This window comes from Halichoerus grypus, chromosome 3 (genome assembly GCF_964656455.1).
Source record: "Halichoerus grypus chromosome 3, mHalGry1.hap1.1, whole genome shotgun sequence".
Classification (NCBI taxonomy): domain Eukaryota; kingdom Metazoa; phylum Chordata; class Mammalia; order Carnivora; family Phocidae; genus Halichoerus; species Halichoerus grypus.
Window position 1 is genome coordinate 187,904,871 of NC_135714.1, and position 13,847 is coordinate 187,918,717.

The 13,847-nt window shown below is 41.1% G+C and overlaps 1 protein-coding gene across 13 annotated transcripts in view; it reads right to left on the bottom strand.

The window, feature by feature from the left end:
- The window catches only part of MTUS1 (microtubule associated scaffold protein 1), a 166,168-nt gene that overhangs the window by 4,511 nt on the left and 147,810 nt on the right, over positions 1 to 13,847 (bottom strand). For 12 of the 13 annotated variants that reach the window (XM_078069689.1, XM_078069697.1, XM_078069695.1 and 9 more), the window contains 5 exons: positions 6,325 to 6,539; positions 5,505 to 5,610; positions 4,356 to 4,429; positions 4,108 to 4,203; positions 1,393 to 1,509 (listed from right to left, as the gene is read on the bottom strand). In XM_078069689.1, coding sequence (XP_077925815.1) covers positions 1,393 to 1,509; positions 4,108 to 4,203; positions 4,356 to 4,429; positions 5,505 to 5,610; positions 6,325 to 6,539 — 608 coding nt within the window. The remainder of the gene's footprint in view (positions 1 to 1,392; positions 1,510 to 4,107; positions 4,204 to 4,355; positions 4,430 to 5,504; positions 5,611 to 6,324; positions 6,540 to 13,847) is intronic. The other variant, XM_078069691.1, reaches the window with a different exon arrangement.

Genomic DNA, 13,847 nt, shown 5'->3' on the forward strand with positions numbered 1-13,847 from the left:
TTTATTGCAATATTGGCATTGTGGTGACCTAAAACCAAACCCAAAATATCGTTCACTGAGGTATGCCTATAGATAAAGTAACCATGGGTTTACCTGTTATATCAACTCAATGCTAACTAATACCATGATACCTCTCCGGCATGGCAAGAAACAAAAATGTTAATGGGTCAACAATAATTACAATGTGTTGTTAATTTTATAGCAGAGCCTGTTCTTCATGTATATGGTATTTTGAAAAGTTTGGATGCATGAATGGCACATGGGGCAACAAATTATTAATAGGGTGATCTACATCACCAATGACTGTGAGATTAGCTGAGTTATCAGGCTTGATGGGACAGGCTGACCTTCGGCAGGAACTGGTATCTATATTAGGTTAGGCCCGTTAATAAACCATAAGAATTCTTTCCTTCCTTTAAAAGAAAAAATCACAATTGCCTGGTAATTCAAAGTGCCCATTTATCCAGATGGGGGCTTAGCCCTTACCTCCCTCCACAGTGAGGTAATGGTGTCTCTAGAAGAAAACTGAATCAAACCAAACACCAAAACCCGAACAAACAAAAAAAGCAAACAAAGAGTGGCCTCCAGGTTCCCTGTTGTCCAGAGCTGGTTGGGGCTTGAATGAGGCACTCGGTCACTCAACAATGAATCACTCATAACTGGGGGACAAGGGACAGGCACAATGAGGCAGCTGGTACAGTCAAGGGCCAAGTACAGCAATGGCTGGGATCACTCAAGCTGCCTTGCCAAACCCTGTCCGCTTGGTGAGACTCTGGCTCCCAGCAGCCGCGCTCCACCCGAACACAGACTTCTTGGTGAACTTGTCACTGGCCGACGCCGGTGCTCTGTCCTAGAGGCCACAAACTCCACCTCATTCATATTTTTCATAATGTTTGCATTTGTCCAACCAGATTAATTTTATGAGAGCATGACTCTTCCATCACATTCTAATTCATGAGAGAGATTAAGAATTTAGATAGCAAACTGAATTACCCTAATGTGATTCATTTACACATTTAACTGTTTGGGGCATAAGACACCAGCCCAGAGTTGGTGATATATTTAAAGTACTGATTTTACATGATTTCAAAATTCTTCTTAGATGCATTAAGATTCACAGACCCTAAAACAGAAGCCTAATTTGTTTGTTGTGGCTTTTCCAAGGACCCAAATGCTGCTTTCTGTGTTCCTTGGGGAAAAAAAAAAAGTTCCAGAAGGCAGCAATAAATAAGCCTGGAGCAAACCCACAGAAGAAAATGTAGCCTCTTGTTACCTTCTGCACATTTCTAAGCACTTTAAGTAGCAGTTAAAACAACTCCACAGCTCTAGCTCAGAGCCCAGTTCCTATGCCACAGTCTTTGTTCTACTGGGTAAAACCCTGAAGAAACATACCAGTTTCTCCATTTTCATTAACTTGATGTCCTGCTGGTGGAGTTTCTCGTTCTTGATCTCCAACACGGCTTTCAGGCTTTCCAACTCTTGCTCCAGATACATGATCTGAGGGTTCTTCTGGAACAGACACAGCAGGACACAGCTCTGATTATTTAACCACACATTGTCAAATTCTTAATAGAAAGAGTCTTTGATTAGATTTAGAAATTGGGCAAACAAGTAGCTAGAGACTTCTAACCTTCTTACAGCAGCTTCAGGGGAAGAGGTGGAAAAAAGGGTTAAGAGAACAGTAATCTCAAAGTCTTTGGTTATAAGAATGAAATAAGACATTTCATCTCTGAAAACAAACATTTCACTCATTTATCGGGAACTTAACAAGGGAAAATATTGGTCACACCAAATATTTTACTGGAAGAGGAAAAAAAACAAAAACATTGCTTACAATACAAAACAACTCTGGCTAGAGATGAGGCCATTACAAGTCCTTTCCTGGTGTTTGGAGGGAGAAAAGGGAACTGTTCTCTGCCAACCAAGTCAGTAACTGACCAGGAATGAAAAGGCAGTGCATTTACAGGGCTCTCTGGAAAACCACCAAGTGACAACAATGTCCTGGTCTTTGGGATTTTTATTATGAGGAGACTATACTGAGCTGTCCAGTACTTCTCTTTTATTCTGTGACACCTGACCGCTATATGGCATACAGCACATGCACTGAAATTCTGTCCAAAATAAACACTACATAAGGGGAGACATCCTCTTAGAGCACACCCCCAGAGTGGAATCCTGACTCTTTCCTTTTTTTCTGGAAATCCAAGTGAACCATCCAAAACGTATAAATCTGCTGATCAGATTTAATGAGGGACTTTCTCAGACAAGCGTCAGCGGGGGTAGATCACCCAAACTATACTCCTGGGCAGTGGTTAATGCTCGGGACCAAGCCTTAGGGAAGATCAGGGAAGGGGTTCTCAGGACTACTTATTCAAAGCCCTCACTCCACAGGAGAGAGTGAGTTCCACAATGCAGGGCCCTGGCTCAGGGAACATGGCAGAGCGGGAAAGGGCCGGGGCAGGCGTAACACCCAAGCCTGCAAATCCAGGGCTCTTCTCCAAATTTCATAGGCCTCCAATACTCTCACCCTTTGACACAGGATCTATTATCTTTAGGGGAAAAAAAGAAAACCATATCTCATTTTGTTAAAAGGAGACAGTATCATTTACTCTGTCCATTTTTAAGCTTTGAGCATTCACAGCCCTGTTCCCATCGCACCTCTGCCGACTTCTCTGCCTGCCTGGGCCTTCCTCAAATGCGCTCTCCCACAGCATCAGGTACACTCCCCCAGGGGGTCAGGCCTCAGGTAGCCCTGCTTTCCTCAATCTGTTTCTGTTAGTTTTCAAAAGCTGCTGCAGTTCCAGGAAGCTCTTTAAAATCTGTTCCTGGAACCACTTGTAAGGTTTACACCCTGCATGTAAGTCTAGATTTTTTTTTTTTTTTTTTTTTTTGAAATCGTTGCTTTGTCTAAGAACCTTCAAGAATAAATAGCGTTGAACATTGGCTATGACCTCATCTCAACTAATTGTATTCAAATGTCTAGAGGGTGTCCAAAGACATCCTCAAAAGATTTCACTGAGAGACCCAAGCACATGTACTTTTCAAGCTGGTAGATTTTAAGCAGCAAAAGAACTTTGCTTCTGCAGTCCCACGCACAAATATGTGGAAGGAAAATGGTGGTACTGAAGACAGAAACAGAAATTTTTTCTCAAAAGTAAGGTGGGGGCCAGGTGAATAAGGATACAAGTTGCAAGAGAAAGTTGAGCCTATGAGATAAATTTGTACTTTTCCAAAGTGAGGATTGCCCGTATGACATACTATTCAAACATAAATAGGAATGAGGCGCCTACACATATTACAATATGCATCAACTTTGAGAACATAAGCTGAGTGAAAGCAGCCAGACACAAAAGGCCAAGAGAACATGATTCCAATTATACGAAATGTCCAGAATCAGCAAATCCATGGAGACAGAAAGTGGACTGGTGATTCCCTAGGGCTGGGGGATTTTGGGGGTTCGGGGAGGAATGGGTACAGGGTTTCTTTTTGGGGTGACAAAATGTTCTGGAAGTAGATAATGGTGACCAATGCACAACATGTGAACCACTGAACTGCACATTTAACAAAGGGTGAATGTCATGGTATGTCAATTATATTTCAATATACCAGTTAATTTTTTTTTTTTTTTTTAAAGATTTTATTTATTTATTTATTTGAGAGAGAGAGAAACAGCATGAGAGGGGATAGGGTCAGAGGGAGAAGCAGGCTCCCTGCCGAGCTGGGAGCCCGATGTGGGACTCGATCCTAGGACTCCGGGATCATGACCTGAGCCGAAGGCAGTCGCTTAACCAACTGAGCCACCCAGGCGCCCTCAATATACCAGTTAGTTTAAAAAACAAAACAAAACCATAGTCTTCACGTGAAACCCTGACCCTCATTGACAGTTTTCTTATCTGCCCATAGTTATCAGCTTAGACCACTCGCAATGTATGGGGCTTCATCTGTATGTCAGTTCTTAGGATTTCTAAAAAGCTACCAGTAAACAAAGAAGCCAGTTTAAAAATCACTCTGCAACATATGGAAGGAGTCCAAACCCGTATCATTGACCCTCACGGGCAGCTGAGCAGAAGAGAACTCCGTAGTGATGGAGAAGCATGCACAACTTACTAAATTTGCTTTCTCTCTTGATATTCTCTTTTGTTCTTCTGATTTCAACTTTTCATTTAAAGCATCATTTTCACTCTTCAGATCATCGATTTGTTTCTAAAACAAACAATGAAATGTGGAGCACAAATTAGCAAGCAGACACCAGAAACACAGCAAATGTTCACAGAAACATGACCCAAACCACACAAACCTCAGGAATGCGGGTATCTGGGGGGGGGAGGAGGTGGGGGTAAGTGAGATTGACCCACCTCCAGCGATTCCTGCTTCTCTTGAAGCATATCCTCAAGTGACTTCTTTTCCATTTCATGGCTTTTCTTGATTTCTGCAAAGAAGGGATTTTTTTGGAGGCAATCACATCCTATGCGATCACTATTCTACGGCTGTTAAAGCAGGTAGATCTAAGAGTTGATTATGAAGCAGGAGGACTATGTTACTTTATATTTGTAAGATGCTTTTATAAGAATTAAGCTATCTGTTCTCAAATTAGCCCTATGAGGGGAGTAGGGCAGATATTTCCATTTCACGATGGAGAGCACAGAGGCCCCCAGAGGCCAGCGGAAACAGAGCGTCCTCCTCAGGGGAGGGCGCCTCCAACACTGGCCTTCACCCCCGTGCTCTGGAGTTCCCGTGTGCTTTTCCATTTGCTCTTCATGAACCAAACAGAAGTCTAAAATTAAACCCAATCCTAGCAGGAAGGAAGAAGGACAATGTTTACTAAATATCAACCCTGGGCCAGTCACTTTTCGATGTTGTCCTCTCTGACTTCACACGACAACTCTCTTTTTCTGATGAGAAAAGGCCTTTGCCAAAGGTGAGCCCGCCCGTTCTCAGCCCACGTCCACACGCTTCTCTCTGGGGTGCACGGAGCTTAGCATAACAACTTCCGCTATCCTTTGTGTTCTTAAAGAAATGGCTCCTTCTTTTCCTTCTACTTCAGCCTTTCCAATCATGATAAAATAATTCTAAAAATATTCTTTCTTGACTCCAACCAGGGCCACCTCCATTTCACGACATCATTGTAGTGCAAGAGTGTTGGTGAGCAAGTTGTTGCTGAGCATCTATCCTTTACTGTGGCCAGGATACAAACTAACACTTTTAACTTCCCAGGACTTCAAGTGGTAAAGAACTACTACTACCAAAAAGGCCTTTACGTTCTTTAAAAGTTCATCCTATTTCTGAAATGGCTGGCATTTGTGACAAACTACTATTTGCATCCTAAGGGGAAAAGGGCATCTGCTAACAATGAACGATGCAAAAAGAAAGCAAAAACACTCCAAACTGAGTACCACAGGGTATTCTCTGGAAGGGAAAGTTACAAATCATTTCCGTTTTAAAACATACCACGCTGTTCCATTAGATCTGATTCTATTTAAAAAAAAAAAAAAAAGCATTCTTGCCTGAAAGGGAGGTTTCATAGGTTTTTTTTAGCAATTCGATTTTCTCTGAGTGGCTGGCTTCGATTTCCAACTTAGAGGTTTCATGGGCAGCATTTAAGTTGTCAAACTAGAAGAAGAAAAAAGAACAAAAAATTAAAAGTCTTGAGTAATAAGCAACAGTATTAGGAGACTTGACACATAAGCATGCATTCACGTTAAAGGCTGCCCAACACATGGAAAGAACAGGCCAAGCTGGATCTGCCCCTCCCAATTCTCCACTCTGTTCCGCCTCAGGAACACCAACACACAGGTTCTCCACGGTTCACTGATGCAAACGGCCCATCATAAGGAATGAGGCTATGTTTCACAGTGACAGGACCACGTACAATCCACACCTGTCATATTGGTCTTTATATCCTCAGTCCCTAGCTCATGCCAGGCATACAGTAGGCACTCAACAAATACTTACTAAATGGAGAACTGATTTTAAAAGGAAGCAAGAAAATTAAAGATAAGCTTATGATATACTATTACATGAAAAATATGGGTTATTGTCATTTTAAGAAAGAAGAAATGCAAACCAATCATTTAGCAGTGTAACATCAAAATGCTCACAAAGGGATTACTTCCAGGTAGTACGATAAAGTTTTTTTTTTTCCTTAACTTTTCTTTCTTTTTTGTCCCTTCTTTCACTCTTACTTGATCGTAGAAAAAAATTAATTGAAAAACCCCTTTTCACCTATTTAAATAAAGAGAAGTTCAAAGGAAGTTCCTCATCAAACAATTAGAATTTAAATAAATAGCCATGACCAAGAACATGCTCAGGCTCCAAAGCACAGACCTGCTCTTGCAATTGAGTTTTATACTTCTCTGCTTCTTCAATGTAAATATTCTGGAACTTTTCACACTCCCCAGTGTAAAATTCTTTAAGCCGATTCTCTAGCTCTGAGAGATCAGTCTGGTGCTGCTGGTTTAGCTTCTGCACAAATCCTTCATAAGCTATTTGCAACTCATTCCTGGCTTTTTCTAAATTCTCACAGGTAGATGAAGCAGTGACTGAAAAGAGATAAAAAAAGGGAAAAGATATTTCATCTGCGAAATTCCTAAATTCATCACATTCACGCATAGCTGTGATGATTCTGGAAATATTAACACAGTACTCTCAGAGTACTTCGTTCTCTCTTGACCAGATTTTCAAATGTAATGGTATAAAAGTGAACAATAAATAGAAACAAGAGGAAATGGTCGCTGGCAGCAAAATAAAACCCCCCAAACCAAAAAAAAAAACAAAAAACAAAAAAAAAAAACAACAAACAGAACCAAAGCAACCAAACAAAAAAACAAAACAAAACAAAACAAACAAAACAAAACCCCCCACACAACCACCTAGCAAGAAGTAACAGAAGTACTTGAGAAAAACCAGGTTTCCAAGGGAGGATCACCCTTTTGTGTGTTGACCAATCAGTGCAGGGGCCATAAGGAGAGGAGGCTCTGATTGGCCGAGGCGTCTCTAAGGGTGGCCAGCCAGTAGGGAGAAGCTAAGACACAGAGGGAACAGGGAAGATCAGAGAGAAGAAATAAATGGATTTTAAGCTTCGTCTTAATTTAAGCTGATTTCAAAAATACACTAATAAAAACAAAGTATTAGAATATGTTGAACACAAATAACCAGAGCATACCAACTTTAGAAAAAAAAAAAAACATTTTAAAAGCTACAATATATCAAAAGGTGATTATCTTTAAAGGCAAAGTGATCTGAAAGGCATAATTTAAAATCGGAGCATCTTACTCTTCACCACCACTACTGAAAACACATAATGATTAATAATACATCGCAGAACTTGCACATAAATGCATACCCACCCACACTATAATTTATCCTGGAAGATCTCTATAATTTCTCAGGAAGCTTGACTTTTGCCTTTTCCAGCCTTCCTTCACTGACATTCAAAACAGGTGAAATGAGTGATACTCTGTTAGGAGGATGCATGTTCTCAATATCCTCAAGTGCCCATGGACTAATATAAAATGAGTACTCGTAAGTCAGTTGTGAATCCTTACCTCTCTTTTGGTAAGGAATATATATTTCTGCAGTTGTAGAAGGAATAAGAGTTTTACGGCAAAGAAAAGGAGAGTTTAGCTTAATGATCATTCTACTTAAGTAATATGAGATTGGCTGGTTCCTGGGATGAATTTCCAACAATGAGGTAGACTTGTTTTCTTGGGAATATGCCATGTGGTAGTAGAAGTATTAGTCATATGTCCCCTATTGGGATTCTTTCAGAGGCAAAATGGACTATAATGAATAATGACAAGAATAGTGTCTGCTAAAGAGAACCATTAAAATTCAAATAAATCCACAAATATTTATTAAAGGGGAAAGGAACATAAAAAAAAACCTATTAGTCAGTGACTGGTATAGAATGGGGGCTCCCTACACATTATCCAACCCTTCCAGAAGTCCTGTGAGAACCTTATTACTAAATGAACAAGGAAACCAACAGAGGGTAAATCATTTGCCTATAAGCACATAGCTAAGTAAGTGGCAGAAGACTGGATTGTGGTAAGCAGTCTGGATTCTGACGATCTGCATCCAAAGCCTGGGCTTCTCCCACCCCACCCAGCTGTCTTTTGGGCCAGAAACTGGTGAGAAACAACATGGAGCCTCTCCTTGGGAGGCTCATTGTTTAAGTGAGAAGACAAGACCTATATTTTTGAGGAGAACAATACAGGGCAGTACCTAAGGGTCCAATAAATGGCCCTCAAAGTAGTTGACATCCAGCGAGTATGGTATGGAAGGTTCGGTCAGCAGATTAAGACAAACTTTTTTTTTTAAATTGTGGCAAAATATATACAACATAAAATTTACCATTTTCATCATTTTCAAGCATATGGTTCTGTGGCATTAAGCACATTCACACTGTTGTGCGAACATTATTACTGCCATCTAGCTCCAGAACTTTTTCTCCCCCAAAACTCAAACTCCCTATTAATTAAACAGTAACTCCTCAATCCCTCTTCCCTCCTCCTCCCCTGGCAATCACCACTGCTACCTTTTCTCTGTGAATCTGACTCTTCTAAGTACCTCCTATAAATGGAATCATACTGAATTTGTCCTTTTGTGCCTGGCTTATTTCACTCAGCATCAGGTCTTCAAGGTTCATACATGTTGTAGTGGGTGGGAGAATTCCCTTCCTTGTAAAACTGGATAATATTCAATTGTATGTATAAACCACATTTTGTTACTGATTCATCTGTCAATGGACATTTTGTTTATCAATTCATCTGTCAAAGGACACTTGGGTTGCCTCCTACCTCTTGGCTACTGTGAATGCTACTGTTATAAACATGGGTGCACAAACATCTGTTCAAGTCCCTGCTTTCAGTTCTTTTTGAGTATATACCTGGAAACGGAACTGCTGGATCTAATGGTAATTCTGTTATTATCTGAGGAACCACCGTACTGTGTTGCATAATGCCTACACCATTTTACGTTCCCACCAGCAGTGCACAACGGTTCCAATTTCTCCACATTTTCACCAAAACTAATTTTCTTTTTTTCTAAGCCAGCCTAGTGGGTGTGAAATGGCATCTCACTGTGGTTTTGATCTGGTCAGCAGTTTTTTAAAATTGAGCCATATGAAAATGCCATTCTGATACTGAGAGTGACAACTATTCTACCACAAGCCAATGGTGGGAGACCGCACAGCGTGCCCTGGGAACTAGAACATTCACAAGGCAGAACAATGGGAGATAGACCTAAAAAGGTAGATGGAGGCCAGATTATAAAGATCATCAAATTCAGTCCTGTTGGACTAAATTTTAGAAGTTAATTTCTTTTCTTTAAAAGAATTTAGTGAAAGATAATGACTATGCTGATGGTCATGCAACACTCTTTTTACTTTTCCTTTTTATTGTACTAATTATTTACCAAAGGTACAAAAAAAAAAAAAAAAAAAAAAGATTCAAGTAGGTTAAGCGTCTGCCTTGGGCTCAGGTCCTGATCTGGGTCCTGGGATCCAGCCCTACATCCGGCTCCCTGCTCAGTGGGGAGCCTGCTTCTCCCTCCCTCTGCCCTCTCCCCCCTCCCCCCCCAGTGAGTGCTTGCATGCAAGCACTCTCTCTCAAATAAATAAATACAATCAAACAACTTTCTAGTTAGGGCAATTTTGGTTTCATACAGCCTTTTCACTTAATTCCATTGGAATTTCAAATATCCAAAAAAAAAAAAAAAGAAATAGTATGATCCCAGCCCATCTGAATGCTCCTATCAGAGACAGAAATGTCTAAGTGAACCAAAAGCTAGAAGATCTTCTACATGAAGTTAACAGTATGCTACACCTGCCGAATTTTAACACGTTTGTAATGAAACAACCGTCAGTTTCAATGTATATCTATGGTGCATCAGACTTCAAAATCAAATAGAATAGATGGAAATCCTCTTACATTAGCCACTGGACAGGGCGTTTCCTGTTTAAAAAAAAAAAAAAGGCACCTGGGTGGCTCAGTCCGTTAAGCGTCTGCCTTCAGCTCAGGTCATGATCTCAGGGTCCTGGGATGGAGGCCCCCCTTGCATTGAGCCCCCCTCACATCATTGCGCTCCCCCGCTCAGCAGGGAGCCTACTTCTCCCTCTGCCCCTCTCCCCTCCCCTGCTCGTGCTCAGTCTCTCTCTCAAATATCTTAAATCTTAAAAAAAAAAAAAAAAATCTTTAAAAAAATCTTAACATCTTAAAATCTTAAAAAAAAAAAAAAAGAAAAGAAAACAAAGCTTCAAAGTATTTAAGTTTTGTTGGCCAGTGAGCGAGGTGAAGGGAAGGCAAAGGGGAGGGAAGGGAAAGATGGGTCAGACCCGGGAGGGAGGATGTACCGCTCGCTGCTAGTACGACAGTCCAAAGCGCAGGCCCAGCCCCAGGCGGTGACATCAGCCCGCAGCTGTGCGCAGACCTTTGCTCTGTTACGGGCCTGGTGTGCTGTGTGGACAACAGCTGGGCTGAAATCATCCCTCACACAAACAGCTTTACTTCGAATTAACTGGCCTGGGCTCCTGAAGGGACACTTTTATTTGGCATAAAGACTCTTGAAATGCTTTTTTAAAGGACATCCATGTAAACATCGCCTCAAGGGTTCTGAGTGCTCCTCTCTGCCAGACACACACTGTTGGGGGGGGGTGATGGATGTGACCCCGTGGCTTTAGTCACGGACTTTCCCTTGTGCTTATGACAGTTTAGGAGCGATTTCTAATGCCACCCCGCTCGCTCGTACTCCTTGTGCTCAGCCTTGTCTCTTCCTTGCTTACTTTCCAGAATTCCACTCACTTTCAGGCAATTCATCAGGCAGCCAACAAAAGCCAAAACAAAATAGGAGATCTTGCAGGATTTTGAATAAGTAAGCAAGGAGTTTTCACAGTATTAGGTGATAGGGTTTTCAAGGTGTTATGGCACAAATGCAAAATCCACAGAGTACAAAGCAATCTTTTTGTCCAAAGTAATCTGTTCTGTGGGGCGATTACTGAAAGCCTGTCTGTGACGAAGGGTGCCAACAGACCGCTGCCTAGAGAAGAGCTGAAGAACTGTAACTTTTGTACACACACTGGTAAACTGCAAAAGCTGTCCCCAGCAGTCCACCTTAGAAAGAGAAATAGAGTTTTCAGAATTAGGAAAGAAAGAAACCAACTCATTTACAAGATCAGCCCTAGAGCACAAGGCTGTGAGACAGAATAGAAGTTGACATTTTCACCCTGGGACAAACCATGCCAACGACAGAACAGGAACAACATAGTTTAAGCATACATAACTGAGCAAGGAAAAAATATTTCAGAAAAAGTGGTGAGATGCTCGACACTTTCCCTTTTCATATAATTATTTGGATGACCTCTAGAAAAGGCCCACTGTCACAGTCAATTATAACCTCTGAAAAACAGAACTGGATTCATCCTGGGTCCGTTAGCCCCTTATCCCCGAGAAGCAAAAGCACAGCCATTACCTAATTAGTCCTGGTGGCCTTTTCTAAGAGGAGGAGGATAGATTTGTATTCTCTCCATCTCGTAGAGACCCATTTCCCTTTGGAGATCGGTAAATGTACTGTTTACAGAGAAAAACATCACACAACCATGGCCCTACAGTTGTAATATTCTTTTGAAATGATACAGAGCTTTCTTCACTTTCGTATCTGGGTAGCATGCTTCATCATGAGACAACCCAAAATATTTTAATCCTCAGGAACATAAATAAATGACTTAATAGAACAGAGCTTGAATAATTAGGTTCAATTCTCAGTCACAGCATTTACCGGCCATGTGATTTGAGCAAATTACTTAAGCTTTCTAAGCCTTCATTTCCTTTTTTTTTTTTTTTTTTTTTTAATGGAGAGAATCTTAGCACCTACCCTGCAGGATTAAATAAAATAATGCATGAGAAGCACCTGACCCACTGCCTGACCAGAGTCAGTAAGCAATAAATGTTGCTGTTACTATTATTCCTGGCCTTGCAAAAGTCCACCAGTTCAAATGTGTTTGAAGAGTCTTCAAAGACATGCTTGGGGTTTCAGGACCAAATGTGACAGTTAAAAAGCAGCCTTGCTTGTCGAGTATTCAAAGATAAATATATACACACACACATATGACAGGGCACTATAGTACCCACCCAGCTCCAACCTTCACTTCCTACTCCTATTGCTCTCAACACTGGGTGCAACAGAATGTCCCAACCTTTAGATGATTTTATCTAAATTGGACATAAAATATAAAAAAGGAAAACAGGAGGAGGTAAGGTCACATGGAAATCATACAAATTTTCATGATGCCACATAAGAGATTGTGACAGAAAGGAAAGATAAATAGGAAAATAAGAGGACTTCATTCCCCAACTGTACAGACACACTTTCTCTAGGTGCTTCTGGTAGGCGTGCTGTGGGTGCCAACCCTTCCTCAAGCAGCATTCCCATTCTCTGCACCAGCTATGAGGGAGACGAGATGCCCGTGTCCAGTGTTTCTTGCCTGCTTTGGGTCCCTCTCTCTTTCTGGTCACCTGGGAAGTCAGACACCTGCTTTTAGTGCTGGACACCTTCACTCCTTTCTCTCAGCTGGACCACTTTCTTATACCATGTACAAAAATAAATTCAAAATGGATGAAAGACCTAAATGTGAGCTAGGAAACCATCAAAATCCTAAAGAACACAGGGAGCAACCTCTTTGACCTTGGCCATAGAGACTTCTTACTAGACATGTCGCTGGAGGCAAGAGAAACAAAAGCAAAAATGAACTATTGGGACTTCATCAAGATAAAAAGCTTCTGCACAGCAAAGGAAACAACCAACAAAACTAAAAGACAGCCTACAGAATGAGAGAAAATATTTGCAAATGATATATCTGATAAAGGGTTAGCATCCAAAATCTATAAAGAACTTCTAAAACTCAACACCCAAAAAAACAAAGAATCCAGTTTAGAAATGGGCAGAAGACATGAATACATTTTTCCTAAGAAGACATCCAGATGGCTAACAGACACATAAAAAGATGCTCAACGTCACTCATCATCAGGGAAATACAAATCAAAACGATGATGAGATACCACCTCATAACCTGTCAGAATGGCTAAAATTAACAACACAGGAAACAACAGATGTTGGTGAGGTTGAGGAGAAAGGGGAAGCCTCTTGCACTGTTGGTGGGAATGCAAACTGGTGCAGCTACTCTGGAAAACGGTATGGAGGTTCCTCTAAAAGTTAAAAATAGAGCTACCCTACAACCCAGCAATTGCACTACTAAGTATTTACCCAAAGGATACAGAGATGGAGATTAGAAGGGGTACACGCACCCTGATGTTTATAGCAGCATTATCAACAATAGCCAAATTATGGAAAGAGCCCAAATATCCATTGACTGATGAATGGATAAAAGAAGTGGTGTGTATACACACACACACACACACACACACAGGAATATTACTCCACTATCAAAAAAATGAAATCTTTCCATCTGCAACGATGTGGATGGAACTAGAGGGTATTATGCTAAGCGAAATAAGTCAGCCAGAGAAAGACAAATACCATATGATTTCACTCATACGTGGAATTTAAGAAACAAAACTGATGAACGTAGGGGAAGGGGGGGGGGAAAGGAGCGAGAGACAAACCGTAAGACACTCTTAGCTATAGAGAACAAACTGAGGGTTGATGGGGGGAGGTGGGTGGGGGATGGGGATTAGGAGGGCACTTGTTGGGATGAGCACTGGGTGTTGTATGCAAGTGATGAATCACTAAATTCTACTTCTGAAGCCAATATTACACTATGTGTTAACTAACTAGAATTTAACTAAAAATTTGAAAAGGAAAAGAAAGCAGATACTTCTCAGGGAAGTATACTT